Source organism: Peromyscus eremicus, chromosome 1 (genome assembly GCF_949786415.1).
Source record: "Peromyscus eremicus chromosome 1, PerEre_H2_v1, whole genome shotgun sequence".
Taxonomy (NCBI): Eukaryota; Metazoa; Chordata; class Mammalia; order Rodentia; family Cricetidae; genus Peromyscus; species Peromyscus eremicus.
Window position 1 is genome coordinate 76,427,876 of NC_081416.1, and position 15,970 is coordinate 76,443,845.

General features: G+C 48.4%; 1 protein-coding gene across 1 annotated transcript; it reads left to right on the forward strand.

Annotated features, from left to right (window-relative positions):
- Positions 1–935: 935 nt before the first annotated feature.
- Positions 936–6,995, forward strand: Cd19 (CD19 molecule). The gene is made up of 15 exons (XM_059251105.1): positions 936–1,023; positions 1,239–1,505; positions 1,792–1,998; positions 2,128–2,406; positions 3,558–3,668; positions 3,913–3,961; positions 4,188–4,276; positions 4,631–4,732; positions 4,857–4,958; positions 5,038–5,103; positions 5,200–5,256; positions 5,347–5,403; positions 6,371–6,457; positions 6,556–6,662; positions 6,818–6,995. Exons 1-14 carry the CDS (start codon positions 936–938, stop codon positions 6,645–6,647), a joined length of 1,653 nt encoding a protein of 550 aa, XP_059107088.1. The 3' UTR covers positions 6,648–6,662; positions 6,818–6,995.
- Positions 6,996–15,970: the final 8,975 nt, after the last annotated feature.

Consider the following 15,970-nt stretch of genomic DNA (forward strand, 5'->3'; position numbering starts at 1 on the left):
GAGTGCCTAGACTCCTAACAGCGGGAACAGGGGCTGTCTCTGACTCTTTCACAGGCTCTTGGGACTCTGCTCCTTGTACTGGGTTGCCTTGCCCAGTCTTAATACATGGGGAGGTGCTTAGCTTACTATTACTTGATATGCTGTGTTTGGTTGATACTCATGGGAGACCTGTCCTTTCCTAAATAGAAACAGAGGAGGAATGTTTTGTGGGGGTAGGAACTGAGGGGGGAGTTGGGGAAGAGGGACTAGGAGGGGAGAAGGGAGGGAGGTGAAACTGCAGCCAGGATATAAAATTTATTTATTTAAAAAAATTTTTTTTTTCAGATGGGGTCTCACTAAGTAGTTTAGACTGGCCTTGAACTCACTTTGCTGTCCAAGATGGCCTTGACTTTTGTGATCCTCTCAAGTAGCTGGAATTATAGGACTGGATCAGTACATCCAATATAAAGTCCTAACACTATCCACAGGTGATAGAGAAAAAAAAATGGAAGCCAGGCATGGTGGCACATGCCTTTAATCCCACCACTGGGGAGACAGAGGTATGAGATAGGATCAGAGTCTGGAGAAGGGAGAGGAAAGGAGACCTGAAATCTGTATCCACTCATTGGACAAATATTCACCAGCTACCACTATGTGGAAAACACGGTGGGAGCCGTGGTGAAGATGTTAGCTTCGCCCCATGGGGCTTCCATGCTGAAACATACATAAGGTCATACATAAGGGCTAAGTGCTGGGTGGCAGGGAGGGGACAACTGTTGTGGATCTGGAACAGTGCCTGCAAAAGGGGGCCTAAGGTGTGACCACCCCTTTCCTCCACAGGGGGACTGCCACCACCCCCACAGACACCCATGGTTCATTGCCCACCAGCGTCCTGCTCGCCCCAGCATTCTCCGCGCGGCACACAGAAGCTGAGTGCCCCGGGGAGCCCGGCTACCATGCCATCTCCTCTCCTCCTCTCCTGCCTCTTCTTCCTTACCCTTGTAGGAGGCAGGACCCAGAAGCCGATCCAGGTGGAGGTAGAAGGTATGTCTGCCTGCCTTTCTGAAGGGAAGGAGCTGGGTTCGGAAGCCTGGGTTTTGGAGTGAGTACCTGACCTTCTCTGGGCCTCCATTTTCTTAGTAAACTTCTGGGAGGAGTCAGAAGAGACCCTCAGGGCTTCCCATATGGTGAACTTCTGGGGTCCTTTGGTTTATGAGGAAGGAAGGGGGGCTGGGGCTCCCCTCTTTCTCTCCCCACAGAGGGAAGCAACATTTTGCTGCCATGCCTCCCAGACCCCTCACGGGTCTCTTCTGAGAAGCTGGCCTGGTATCGAGGGAATCAGTCAACCCCCTTCTTGGAGCTGACCCTAGGGTCCCCAGGCCTGGGCCTGCAGGTGGGGCCCCTGGGAATCTGGCTAGTCATTATCAACGTCTCAGACCATATGGAGGGCTTCTACCTGTGCCATGAGAGTCCCTCTTTGAAGGATACCTGGCAGCCTGCCTGGACAGTGAACCTGGAGGACAGTGGTGAGTGCCTGGCAGAGCTGGGTAGTGGGGGTTGATTGGAAAGTGGGGCTCTCCAAGGACTGGGAAAGTTTTTCAGTCTAGGTAGGGCTACAGCGGCCGAGGAGGAGGGGGTTAGTTATAGGCAGCTGGTTCCCGTGGCTTGGTAACTACTCTGAGCTACCCCACATCTCTGTCTCGCTCTTCTGTCAATCATAGTTGCTTTCTCTCTGTATCTCTGGCTCTGCCTTTCTGGGTCTCTGTATCTCCCTGTCTCATGTTCTATGTATGGCTTGGGGTTTCTTCCCAGGGGAGCTGTTCCGCTGGAACGCTTCGGATATAAGGGACATGGACTGTGGCCTGGAGAACAGGTCCTCAGAGAGCCATAGGCCCGCTTCTGGTTCCCGAAACATTTCCTGGCTGTATGTGTGGGCTAAAGACCACCCTGAGGCCGTGGGGACAGGGACTGTATGTGCCCCACGGAGGGTCAGTCAGAATCAGACTCTCATCAACCAAGGTAAGGGGACAGCTTGGGGAGGCTGGGAAGTGGGGACCCAAGGATAGTGATGGTGCTGGGAACTGGAGGGTTTGGGGAGATGAGACCCCATGGATTATATTTTCATTACCTTTTCTCTCCATGCTCTAGATCTCACTGTAGCCCCTGGCTCCACACTTTGGCTGTCCTGTGGGGTACCCCCTGTCCCATTGGCCAGAGGTTCCGTCTCCTGGGCCCATGTGCATCCTAGGAAACCTAATGTTTCATTACCGAGCCTAAGCCTTAGGGGAGAGCACCCAGTCCGAGAGATGTGGGTTTGGGGGCGTGTTCTGTCACTGCCTCAAGCTACAGCTTTAGATGAAGGTACCTATTATTGTCTCCATGGAAACCTGACCATCGAGATGCATGTGAAGGTCATTGCAAGGTCAGGTAGGGTTTCCTCTCAATTCTGGGAATCTGTGTGGAATTACTGAAAGAATTGGAAGAGTTAAAAAGAATTGTGGTTCAGGGATAGTGTGTGTACTTAGCATGTATGAGGCCCTGGGTTCCATCCCTAGCACAGTGTGTGTGTGTGTGTGTGTGTGTGTGTGTGTGTGTGTGTGTGTAGACAGAGACAGACAGACAGGAGGCTGGTGGTGCACAACAGTAACCCTAGAACTTGGGAGACTGAGGCATGAATATAAGTTCTAAGCCAGTCTAGCACTAGGACCAGCTTCAAGCCTCACCCCAAACTCCAGTTTGTACACTGAATACTAACTGTAGCTCTTTGTTCATTGCTTCCGAGAACTAGTTTTTCTGGGTCTTCTCCTGTGAGCTTTGGTGACCTCTTCCTCCCAAACCCTCCCCGTTGGAGTCCTGGGTCTTGTATTCACTCCTATCCACACCCTATTCTCATTTGGCATCCTCCCACGGCTCCTAGTTTCCCATGGCTTCTATCTACCCTGGGCTCCACACTTCCCATACCCAGCCATCTCCTGGAATTGACATTTGATGTCCCATGGACATCCCTGGCTTGCTATATAAAGTCAAACTCAGCATCTTTCCCTCCTGTACTCCTCTGGGTGGCTTCGAACAAGCTCTTGGGTGGAGCATGGGTCGTGTGTCCAAGTTGAGGAGCTTGACTTTCTTCCCTTCCCTCACTCCATCCATCAAACCCGCTACAATGTCATGCCTTTGCTGTCTCCTCAATACAATCCTACTGTGCTATCCTGACCACAACCTTTAAATGCTACCTCCACTTCCACTCCAAACTTGATCTCAACATGCTGGATTCTAACTTGGTAAACTCACTTTGCCCTACATTTTGACCATGATTATCCTTAACTGCAGAATTAACCTTCCCCTAATCCTGACATTGCTTAGATAATACCCATGCTCTGTACGTGGTTTGTTAGATGGTGTCTTGTGCTCTGTGGAATACTCCTTGTCCTCCTGGGAAGAACAGTTCCTTAGTGGAGAAGAACCCTCTGTGGAGCTTAAGACTTTAAAGTCTTTAAGATATATCTCCCATATGTCCCTGGAGGGGTTGGGGAGTAAGTGACGCAGTATGGGATCCTTGTCTCACAGCACCTTCCTCCTAGCAGTGTGGCTCTGGCTGCTGAGGACTGGTGGATGGATGGTCCCAGTTGTGACTATAGTGTATCTCATCTTCTGTATGGTTTCTCTGGTGACTTTTGTCTATTTTCGAAGAGGTGAGTCATGCCTCCCAGTTTCTCCAAATTCTACCCGATCTTTCCCAGAATAAAGCCACACTGAGCGGTCTGACATGTCCCACAGCCCTGCCCTTTCTTCTTTAACACCTCCCAAACTTCCCAGGGACCCTAGTGTTTGTACAACCATCTCCTCTAGTGAACCAAAGGACCTCCCCTGTGTCCCCCAAATTCTCCTCCTGCCAGGCAGCCCCCCGCTCTGATCGATCTCTTTAAATCCCACCAGCCCTTATCCTGAAGAGGAAAAGAAAGCGAATGATGGACCCGGCCAGGAGGTAAAGTAGCAGCTTTACACTCTTTCTTCCATCCTGGGGGCCTTGGCACCATCTCTGTGGTTGAAATACTACCCACGTTCAGAGGCTGCCTCCAAAATCACCTTCCTTGGCACGGTCCCCAACTCACTGGTAGACTGTCCCTACACAGTTAACCTCCAGAACAGACTGGAACAGAGAATCCCTACATGGTTTAGCCTCAAGGTGCACCAACCCTTTCTCCCCCCAGATTCTTCAAAGTGACCCCTCCCTCAGGAAACGGGACCCAGAATCAGTATGGGAACGTGCTCTCCCTTCCGACACCCACCTCTGGCTCAGGTGAGCGGCCCCCCCCCCCCCCCCCCCCGCCCAGCAGGGGCCTTCGACTCAAACCCTTCCCTCCAGAGCCAGCCAGCTGCACCTTGTCTTCATTTTTCCAGTCTTCTGAGAGCAGAGCCTTCCCCAGAGCAGAGCACAGTGCCGAGTCCCACCAGATCAGCCGAGGCCAGCCCCTGGGCCTTGGTCAGAACACAACCTTGTCCTGGAACTTGAGGCCAAGCCCCAGATTTAGGTCCCTTCTCCATGGTTCAAGGCCAGTTACCCAGGTGCACAGAGGCTTTATGCAGAGCCTAAAGCATTGTCTCCTTCTCGCCCTGTCTCTGATGACCATTTTAAAATACTCTTTTTCATCAGCCCACTCTCAGCGTTGGGCTGCTGGCCTGGGGAGTGCCAGTGGGTCCTATGGCAATCCTCGCATTGAAGTCCAGGACACTGGAGCTCAGAGCCACGAGACAGGTCAGATTGAAGGGTCCTTCTTCACTTTGAGAATGTTGGAGCAGCCTGCGGTGGGATCAGTGGACTGGGGGTGGAGGAGGAGAGATATTGATAACTCAGTTCTCCACACTGGTCCCAAATTCAGAGCTGGAAGAAGAAGGGGAGGCCTATGAAGAGCCAGACAGCGAGGAGGGTTCCGAGTTCTATGAGAATGACTCCAACCTTGGGCAGGACCAGCTTTCTCAGGGTGAGGCCCCACTTCCCCTGGTTCTGGCACTTCCCCTGCTGTGGACCTCTGTTAGAGATGCCCCCTTTTTCTGTACCAGATGGTAGTGGTTATGAGAACCCTGACGATGAGCCCACGGGTCCAGGGGAGGACTCCTTCTCTAACGGTAAGGTGGGGTCCTTGCGGGGCTGGTGGCCAGAAAAGCATGTTTGGTGCTGTAGAGCTCCTAACACACAGGAACACTGTGCTCTCTCTTCCACAGCCGAGTCTTATGAAAATGCAGACGAGGAGCTGGCCCAACCAGTTGGCAGGACAATGGGTGTGTATGTGTGTGTGTGAGTGAAAAGTGGTCACTCTGGGACAAGGCTGGAGACCAGGAGAAAAAGGGACGTGTCTCTTCTTGTTCCAGACTTCCTGAGCCCCCATGGATCTGCCTGGGACCCCAGCCGAGAAGCATCCTCGCTTGGTGAGAGATGCTTGGGATCAACCTTATTTGGTCAATCCAGGCTGATATAATCTTAGCTTTGACCCCAAGCCCAAGCCTCATATTAGGCTTCCTTCCTAACTCCGACCCCCACCCGCTATCCTGTTTTCCTAGTATTTATACCATCTCTAACCTTGAACATCAATGTTGACCCAAGTGGGCCTGGCATAGTTGTTCGTGTCTGGAATCCCAAATCTGTGGGAGGGAGGCTGAGGCAGGAAGATGGCCACGGGCTTGAGGCTAGCCTGGGGTACTTAAGTGAATTCCAGGCCAGCCTAGGCTGAAGCCTTGTAGCAAAAACAAAACAAAAAATACCCAACCAACCAACAAAAAAATTGAAGCTGATGTTTTCCCACCTAGAGTTTGACCTCTACCAACCCCCAGTCTAATGGAGTCTTAACCTTGACTCCAGCTGTCTGTGTAATTTCCTGTGATCTTGACTTTGACTCTTCCTGATTCTGTTCTTGACTCTTCCTTTGGCCTTGGCCATCCTAAGACTGAGTAGGATCTTTTTTGTTTTGTTTTGTTTTTATTTTCTGGAGCTGAGGACCGAACCTAGGGCCTTGCACTTGTTAAGCAAGTGCTCTACCACTGAGCTAAGTCCCCAACCCTGAGTAGGATCTTTTTTATTGTTGTTGTTTGTTTTTCGAGTTGGATTTCTCTGTGTAGACCTGGCTGTCCTGGAACTCACTCTGTAGGACAGGCTAGCCTTGAACTCGCAGAGATTGGCCTTCCTCAGGCTCCTGAGTGCTGGAATTAAAGGCTTGTGCCACCACCGCCCGGCTCTGAGTAGGATTTTGATGCTGAGCAAATCATTCCTAGTTTGACATGAGAAGTTTCCACTTTTCTCTACCTGGCTCCTGCCTCGTGCGTGGTATGCGGCACTTCCCTCCCCCGAAGCCCCAGCAGGGTTTCAGGGTCTCTAATTTTCCATTCCCTACCTAAGCAGGGTCTCAGTCCTATGAGGATATGAGAGGGATACTGTATGCAGCTCCCCAGCTCCGATCGATTCGGTCTGGTCCCAGTCACGAGGAAGGTGGGTGCTTCTGCATGCTTCTCAGATGTCCTCTGGACCACTCCCTCCTGCCTCCTTCCCATCCTGTTGATACTTTCCTTTTTCCTGGTCTTATCTAGATGCAGACTCTTATGAAAACATGGATAAATCTGATGATCCAGAACCAGCATGGGGAGGAGAGGACCACATGGGGACTTGGGATACCAGGTGACTCCCAAGTGACTAGGTGAGCTGGACACTGCCCCTGGGAAAGGGGAGGAAGAGGGGGATAAATACGTATGGTAGTGCAGTGCTGGCTTATGGGGAAAGGAAGGGGAGGGGTTTCCAGGGCCAGGTGGATGGGGCCTCGACGTCTGCCCATCGCTGTTTTTTTCTACATAGCCTGGGCTTCCTCAGGCCCCAAGAACCACATCCAACTCTGAAATCTGGAGGTCCCAAGCAGATGGTGTCGGTCACTGAAATAACCTTGTTTAGGATGTGTGTATGTGGACACACACACCCTCAAACGCATGTACAAAGCTTCCTTCCCACCCTTTTTATGTTCCCCAAATAAACTCAACAAGCCACTCGAGTTCTCTGAAGCAATGCCCTTGTGTGGGAGAGGAAGGAAAGATGGGGTAGATGCACTCCCGAATCACTCAAAGGAAGGAGGGCTGCAGTTTGAATACAGCCTGGCTCCGGCCTCCCCAGGGCTTGGCATCCAGAACATCCAGGGATGCCAATATGTTCATCCACCGTGCAGCTGATGTCCCATGAGGAAGAGACCGTGATGGGATTGGCAGTCTAGTTAGAAAACATTGTCTAGCATCACTACAGATTTTTTGTCTTCTCTATTCTAAGCATTAACATCTATGAGCCATTTCATCCTTGAATAAGGTCACAAACTTCTTGAGTATGCCAGGATTTATCAAAGTAAATTTACGTGTGGAACTGAAGTGTGTGTGTGTGTGTGTGTGTGTGTGTGTGTGTGTGTGTGAGAGAGAGAGAGAGAGAGAGAGAGAGAGAGAGAGAGAATGAGAATTTTTTGAGATGAGATTTTTGATATCATCTTACTTAGGGTTTCTATTTCTGTGATAAACCACCACAACCAAAAGCAACTTGGGGAGGAAAGGGTTTATTTCATCTTACAGCTTGTAGCCTATCACCCAGGGAAGTCAGGGCAGGAACTCAAGGCAGGATTTGGAGGCAGGAGCTGATGCAGAAGCCATGAAGGAGTGCTGTTTACTGGCTTGCTCTCCATGACTTGCTCAGCCTGCTTTCTTATAGAACCCAGGGCTACTTACCCAGGGGTGACACTGCCCACAGTGGGCTGGGCCCTCTGAAATCATTAACCAAGAACACGCCTCATGGACTTACCTACAGGTCAATTGATGGAGGCATTTTCTCAGTTTAGAATCCCTCTTCCCAGATGACTCCATATTCTGTCAAATCGACAAAAACTAACCAGCACACTATCTGTCCATCCTGGTCTTGAACATATGGGCTGAAGGGATACCCTTGCCTCATGACTAGTTGGAACTACAATTGAATGCTACTGTTTGTCAAACCCAGGGCCTCACACACGCTACTGAGAACACTGTGCTACCCAGCCATACTTGAAGCTTTATGAAATATATGTTTGGTAGTTTTTTGTTTTCTTTTTGAGACAGGGTTTCTCTGTCCTGGAACTTGCTGTAGACCAGGCTGGCCTCAAACTCACAAAGATAATCCTGTATTTCCTGGTGTTTAATGTGTAGAATTCTAAGCATCTCTGAAGTGTGTGTGGGTGTGTGTGTGTGTATGGGTGTGGGTGTAGGTGTGTGTGTGTGTGTGTGCGCGCACCAGTAAGTTGACTGATGGTTGGCAGCACTGATGGTTGGTAGCTTCAGGATGAGAATGGTCTTCAGAGAGACCAGGTAGGATTAGAGGGTTGGGAATTTCAGCTCATCCAGCCTCCAGAAAGGGGAGAGGACTGAAGCTTAGGTTGATGGCCATTGAGGTAGTCAGTCATGCCTATATATAAATCTGGAGGGATGAAGCAAGAGGATCGGATGTTCCAGGCCAGCTTGGACTATGAAAACAAAAGCAGAAAAGAGGGGACAGGTTTGGAGAACACCGAGACTGCTGAGCACGTGGAGGCTTTTAGAAAGTGAATTGAGCCCATGAAGAGGCTTGTGGGAACCCTGATTTGTATCAGTTTCTCCAAAGCACAGGTGTGGTGCACTAAGTATAGTCTTCGGATTTAGGAGGCTAAGGCAGGAGGATGGAGTTCAAGGCCACCTGGTCTCAGAACAAAGCAGTACAAGTACACAACCTGGGGGTGCTTGGGGGTGCAGCAGGGGCCAGCCTTGGGACTGCCGCCCTCATCCTTCCGGTTCTGACGTCTCCAGGTAGACCCTGTCAGTACTCAGCTAGATTAAAGGCTGTCACTTGGTGTCCCCTGGAAAATTAGTCACTTGTTGGTGGAGAGAAATCTCCATACCTTTTTGGGATCATACAAATCTGTGGTGATTGTTACTTAGAGTGCAGGAAGAAAAGAACTTGAATATTTTTTTCCTGTATTATCAGATTATGTTTATTAAGTCATGTCATCTTCCCCAAACCCCTCTAAGTATGACAGCTTCATGGATGGAGAGATTGAGGCAGGCCGAGGAGAGAAGTAACATGCCAAGACTTGTCTGGTTAGTACATGGTGAGGCCTCGTACTCTAGTTCTCTGCCCACATTCAGCCTCGACTCCCCTTTCTGGTTCTTTATTCGTGTACATTGTGGTGCTGGAGACGACACACAGGGCTCTGGGTATGTTAGGGCTGTGCTCCATCACTGAGCTATAGCCCAGCCCCTCCTTCCTCACACAATACTGTAGAAGGGGAACTGAGCTTTGGAGAAGCTAAGTGACACATCTTGGGTCACATGGCTAAAGTCTGAGCATGTAGTCGCCCTGTCTCTCTACTTGGTGTACGTGGGTGGAGCCTTGTCCTTACACCAACCCCGCCTGCAAGGCCTTTCAGAACCCTAGAAACTATCCTGAGCAAGCTCCAGGCCATCAACAGTGACCAAGTGAGATGGCATTGGTCACTGATTCCCAATGTCCTCCATTGGTCCTGATCTCCCTGCCACCATTGTCCCCAGCTCTATGGCCTTTTAAAACTCAGACTGGCATCTGAAACCTAGTCTTTCTTTCTAAAAAGATTAAAGATGTTTATTATTTCATGTGTATGGGTGTTATGTCTGTCTGTATGTCTGTGCACCACCTACCTGCCTGGTGCCTGAGGAGGCCAGAAGAGGATATTGGATCCCTTGGGATTGGAGTTACAAATGGTTGTGAACTGCCACATGGTTGTTGGGAATCAAACCCAGGTCCTCCAGAAGAGCAGCCAGTGCTCCTAATCACTGAGTCATCTCTCCAGTCTGTGAAACCTAGTCTGTCTGCCTGTCTGTCTCTCCCTCCCTCCTCCGCTTTCTTTTTTTCTTTCTTTCTTTCCTTCTTTCTTTTTTTCTTCCTTCCTTCCTTCCGTCCTTCCTTCTTCCTTCTTCTCCCCCATCCCCCCCCTGCTCTTCCAAGACAGGGCTTCTCTGTGTAGCCCTGGCTGTCTTGGAACTCATTCTGTAGACAAGGCTGAACTCAGAGATCCACCTGCCTCTGCCTCCCTAGTGCTGGGATTAAAGGTATGCTCCACCATCATCCGACAAAACCTATTCAAAAGAAATTTCAAAGCTCTCTGTGAGACTACATTAAAAAAAAACTTTCCAGTGTTTATATATATATATATATATATATATATATATATATATATATATATATATAATGTGTATGAGTTATGTGTATGTATGTGTGATATGTATTATATGTTTTGCCTACATATATGTGTACCATGTATGTGCCTGGAACCCACAGAGGTCAGAAGAGAGCATCAGAAGTCCTGGAACTGGAGTTACAGATGGTTGTGAGTCTCTCTGTGAGTTCTGTTTCCAGAACGCAGGTCCTCTGTAAGAACTGCAAATGCTCTTAACTGCTGATCCATATCTCCAGTCCTTAGAGTTTGTATTTTATCTTGTTTTTGAGACAGGTTCTCACGTATACCTGGCTTCCAGCTCTCTCTATAGCCTAGTGTGGCCTTGGGCTTCTGACCTTCCTGCTTCTCCTCCTCAGTTGTGGGATCAGAGGTGTGTGTGTGGATAACGTGGTGCTGGGGATGGAACACGGAAACTCACAGATGTTAGTAAACACTATCAACTGAGATACTCCCTTAGCCTGCACGATGACTTTTACTCTCGTGTCGAAGGCCGGGGCTCAGGGAAGGATTTTTCTTCATTGTCTGTGCCCAGAAGAGAGGCAGTCCTTCCTTAGTCTCTAGCCTCAGGAGAAGCTCCATTTCAGCTCTGTGCTGTTCCAAGGGTCTCAGTCTCCACCTCTGTCCCCAGTCAGGTATTCAAACTTCTGTTCTAGGGACTCTTGCAAACCTCATGAGCTGCTTGGCTACACATTTCCCTGCTCACCCATTATGGTGGCTTTGATTTCTTAATTTCTGGCATCATGAGGATTCTGCTTTTGAGCTCAATTATTAAAAAAAAAATGGCTTAAGGGTATGACTCAGTGCTGCAGTACTTGGGTAGCATGGGAGAAACCTGGAGCTCTACTCCCAGGCTTTAAAACTCAAACCACTAAAGAAAGGCTCCTTGTTAAAGTCACATAATATACGCATGTTTAAGGGTTCGAACCTCCGGCATTTCCTTGGGCTTCCATCTCAATAGCAAAGCCACCTGCATTTGCCTGAATACCCATTTTTCCATGTAGCCCCTCTCATGCACAGAATTCCCCCTCTGCTGCCCATCACCCAGCCTGCTTCATTTTAGTGCTTGCCTGTGAGCTGGATGTGCTGCCTCACATCTGTAATCCCAGCACTCGAGAGGCTAAGGTAGGAGGACCCGCCAGAGTTGAGAGGCTAGCCTGTGCTATCCAATGAGTTCGAGGTCAGCTATGCTGGAAGCACATCAGGGATGCAGAGATGAGAAGGAAGGGGAAGTGGATGTGGAATGATGGGTTGTGAGAGGTACTCCTTGTGGGTACCATGTATTCAGGGCAGAGGACAGAGACACTTTGGTGGGCTCTGTCGTCCAGGGGTGCTATGGTTGGAGCGGAGCTCTGCTGACAGTAGCTCGGTGCAGACTGTCAGGATTTGAAACACCAGTTCCTCCCCTCCCCGGCTCTGTGCTTCAAGGTCTCCATATGGCAGTTTCCTGATCTGAGAAACAAGGACAGCAGTGATGGTTTCTTTCTGAATTAACCTTTCTTTCTTTCTTTCTTTCTTTCTTTTTTTTTTTTTTAAAGATTTATTTATTTATTAGGTATACAGCATGTATGACTGCAGGCCAGAAGAGGGCACCAGATCTCATTACAGATGGTTGTAAGCCACCATGTGGTTGCTGGGAATTGAACTCAGGACCTCTGGAAGAGCAGTCAGTGCTCTTAACCTCTGAGCCATCTCTCCAGCCCCTGAATTAACCTTTCTAATGATTTGTGGTGCTGGGAATCAAACTTCAGGTCTTGCTCATGCTAGGGAAGGAAGCACACTAACCACCCAACCCCCGAGTGGATGATGTGAACGTACCTGACGGTAGCATAGTAAGCTCTAACATGAACTATTATTAGAATCTGGTCTTTATTGAGGTTCTATTGTATACCAGGAGCCAGAAGTCACCAAAGCATTATGTAGAGACCTCCCTATGAAGGAGTCACGTCTCAAAGCCGCTCAACTTACTGTTCCATGCTTCTAGTTTTGGACAGGGCCTGGACCACTCTCAGTTCTTGAGCCAGACTTGGAGAAAATTTCAGGTTCTCAGTGTCTCTGCCTGCACCCCTAAGCTTGCAGTTACTTCCCAGGTAGGCCCAACATTGGGAAAGGGAGGTAGAGGAGTTCAAGTTTCATTTAGGCCTGCTGTGCACCTGCAGTCCTGGCTACTTGGCTCCATGGTTTAATGTCAGCCTGGTTAAGAGAGGGATAATCTACCTCTAAAAGAGAAAGCAAAAAGGAAAGTTTAGGGCTGGAGACATGGCTCAGTGCTGAAGAGGACTATTGACTGCTCTTGCAGAAGACCTGAGATGGATTTCCCACATGGAGGCTCACAACACCTGGAGCCTCAGTTCCGCGGGATCTGATGCTCTCTTCTGAGCTCCACGGGCACTGCATGCATGTCATACACAGAAAAACATGCAGGCAAAACACCATACACTTAAAAACAAAAAATAAATCTTTTTATAAGAAAAACACTTCCTCTCTGTCTGAAAGTTTGATAAATAAAATCTCTAGAAAAACTGACAGATTAACAAGAGAAAAATAATTTTAATTATGTGCATGTTTATGACAGTCACACAAAAAAGTGGTGGGGCCAGAATGAAGTGGTGCATGCCTTTCATTTTATTACTTGGAAGGCAGAGGCAACCAGATCTCTATGAGTTCAAGGACAGCCTGGTCTACATAGTGAGTTACAGGACAGCCACAGTTATATACAGATCTTGTCTCAAACAACAACAAAAGAACCCTTTTTTAAAAAGTGGTGGGGGCAGATGACTGAAGTTTACGTATTATCCTGAGCTACAGAGGAAACAGGGGCTTGGGACTTCTTGGGGAAGTAGAGGCAAGCCATGTGAGGTCCCAGAAAATGCTTTTGTCTCACATCACCTGTTTACTTTTCATTTTTCTTGTCTTGTCTGTCCTTCCTTCCTTCCTTCCTTTCTTTTTTTTTTTTTTTTTTTTTTTTTTTAAAGATTTATTTATTTATTGTGTATACAGCATGTGCCCTCTTCTGGCCTGCAGATCTCATTACAGATGGTTGTGAGCCACCATGTGGTTGCTGGGAATTGAACTCAGGACCTCTGGAAGAGCAGTCAGTGCTCTTAACCTCTGAGCCATCTCTCCAGCCCCCCTTCCTTCCTTTCTTATTTCCTTCCTTTCTTCCTCCCTTCCTCCTCCCCCTCCATCTTGACATTGTCTTGCTATTTAGCCCAGGTTGGTCTCGAACTCATGGTCCTTCTGTCTCAATCTTCCTTGTGCTGGGATTACAGGTGTGTTGCACCACTTGGCCTTACTGTGGACAAGCCTAACGTGCATTTCCTTTACAGAGGTTTCTTCTACAGAAGATGACTTTCCAGAGCTACATATTCATCTGCATTTCTATAAATAGTCACCAAAAAATATGTCAAAGAAGTACGCTGCAGGGTGGCATATTTTGGTCTGCATGGGGCATATAGTCGAGCTTGGCTACTGAGTAGAGCTAGAAGACCTTGCCATTCTTGGTTAGACCCCAGGAAAAGAGCCCCACCTGCTGGTGGCTGTGTGTCTTTAATCCTGACCGGGGCTGAGTAACTTTGGAGCATCTGAGGTGCTTTTGAGTTGAGGCAGGTATTGGAGGGGTTGTCACTGTTGTATGGTAGTAGTAGTGTCCTGGATGGGCTGTGGACCGCAATCAAGATGCCATTCGGAACCGTGGGTGGTAGTGCACACCTGTGACCCCAACACTCACAAGGCTGAAGCAGCAGAAGGAACTGGACCAGGCCAGCTGGAGCTACATAGTGAGACTTGGCTAAAAACAGGTGTGTGTGTGTGTGTGTGTGTGTGTGTGTGTGTGTGTGTGTGTAATTATCTAAATGCAAGTCTCTGGAAACTCCTGTGAGGGATTATTTGGAATGGGAATAGCATCCTGGATAAAGGATGAGGAAGAAGGAAACTCGGCTTTGTGTCTGCTGCCTTCACTCTGCTGGCAAGCTCATCCATCCTGCTCCCGGGGCATCACCACACTGATGCCAAAGCTGACTTCCCTGGGCTTCCAACGTAGACTGAAGATCAGCAGCTCTCCAGAAACCCTCCAGGCCTTCAGCACCAGATTGGGATGGCAGAGACATCCAGCCTCGCAGACTGAGTGACTATTGTTTGATAACCCAGACCATATGTAAGCCAAACTAGTTAATCACACATATATATATATTCTGAAGCCTTCTGAGAATATAATATGCTCTGCTGCAACCTTGACATAAGAATTCATCCCATCAGCTCTGTTTCTCTGGAGAACCTTGACTAATACACTGGCCTAGCATGCATGAAGTCTTAGGTTTAACCTCCAGCCCTTCACAATAAATTAATAAATTGTCTGCAAGATGCCTCGGTGGGTAAGGGGACTTGCTGCAGAGCCATGTCACAAGCACCTTATGCTGGAAACATAAAGATGTTTGTGTCTTTTCAGTGACAGAACTTACTGAGGAACATTAAATTCACAAATGTCAGTGGTTTTAATGGCAGCAATTTGAAACATAAACCCCACCTATTTTAGATCCAGCCAAGGCGAATGCAGGTTCTTTTATTCCAATCATAATTACTAGCTCTCACATGAAACAGCATTCAGTAAATTATATCTACATACATATATATGGTTTACAGAATAAATACAAAAGGCTGCAACAGAATCCAAAAGGTTCCAGAAGTGGCGGGGTGGTGGCGCACGCCTTTAATCACAGCACTCAAGAGGCAGAGCCAGGCAGATCTCTGTGAATTAGAGGCCAGCCTGGTCTACAGAGTGAGATCCAGGACACAGAGAAACTCTGTATCGAAAAAACCAAAACCCCCAAACCAAAGCAACAACAACAAGAAAAGGTTTCAGAAGTGAGCCGAGAGAGTCTGTACTGATAACTAACCAGACCAGTGATAGGAAGAAGTGGCTGAAACCAGGGTTTGAAAGCAGGAAATGGTGACTTTAAGCCCAGGTGGGACAGGCAAACAGGTGTAGGGGCAGGCAGTTACGTAGGACAAGGCAACAGGGGGAAACTGAGCCAAGCTGAAGCTCCAGGGAAAGTCAGAGAACCCTTTACTTGTCAGTCCATGATGTACCTGTCAGGTATCAAGTGACAGGTCCCATCACAGTGCTAGGTGTCCATCACCTTATGGGCTCCGTGTTGGGGAGTTATACTCTTTCCTTGGTCTGACCTGTCTGATAAGTTCTTGGACCTGGTTTCCCAATATGATTTTTAAATTAAAAAATCCATTTATTTTGTGTATGAGTGTTTTGTCTGCATGTTTGTGTACCATGTGCATGCAGTGCTTGAGGAGATTGGAGCTTCTGGAACTGGAGTTACAGACAGTTGTGAGCTGCCATGTGGGTGCTGGGAATTGAACCCAGGTCCTCTGGAAGAGCAGTCAGTGCTCTTAATCACTGAGCCATCTTTGCAGCCTCTGATAACATCTTTTAGTAAAACACAAAGTCATCTGTAGCAAGCCTTCTTTTGGGCCACCAACCTGCTCCCAAATCATGACATGGAGATTCATTATTAGTTAGGAATGCTTAGCCTTATTTTATGCTAGTCCCACTTACAACTTAACTCTTATAACTTAAATTAACCTGTTTCTCTTCATCTACATTTTACCTTGGGGCTTTTTACCTTTATTTCCTTCTGTATGTCCTACTTCTCTACTTACTCTGTGTCTGGCTGGCTGGTGGCTGCCTGGCTGGCCCTGGGCATCTCCCTCTCTCTCTGGAGCCTGGATTCCTCCTTTTATTTATTCTC

Excerpts from the sequence above, each read along its gene's own strand:
- Cd19 (XM_059251105.1), top strand. The coding sequence starts at position 936 with ATGCCATCTCCTCTCCTCCTCTCCTGCCTCTTCTTCCTTACCCTTGTA. Across the intron at positions 1,506-1,791 it reads AGTGAACCTGGAGGACAGTG|GGGAGCTGTTCCGCTGGAAC; the intron begins GTGAGTGCCTGG and ends GTTTCTTCCCAG. Across the intron at positions 3,962-4,187 it reads ATGATGGACCCGGCCAGGAG|ATTCTTCAAAGTGACCCCTC; the intron begins GTAAAGTAGCAG and ends TTCTCCCCCCAG.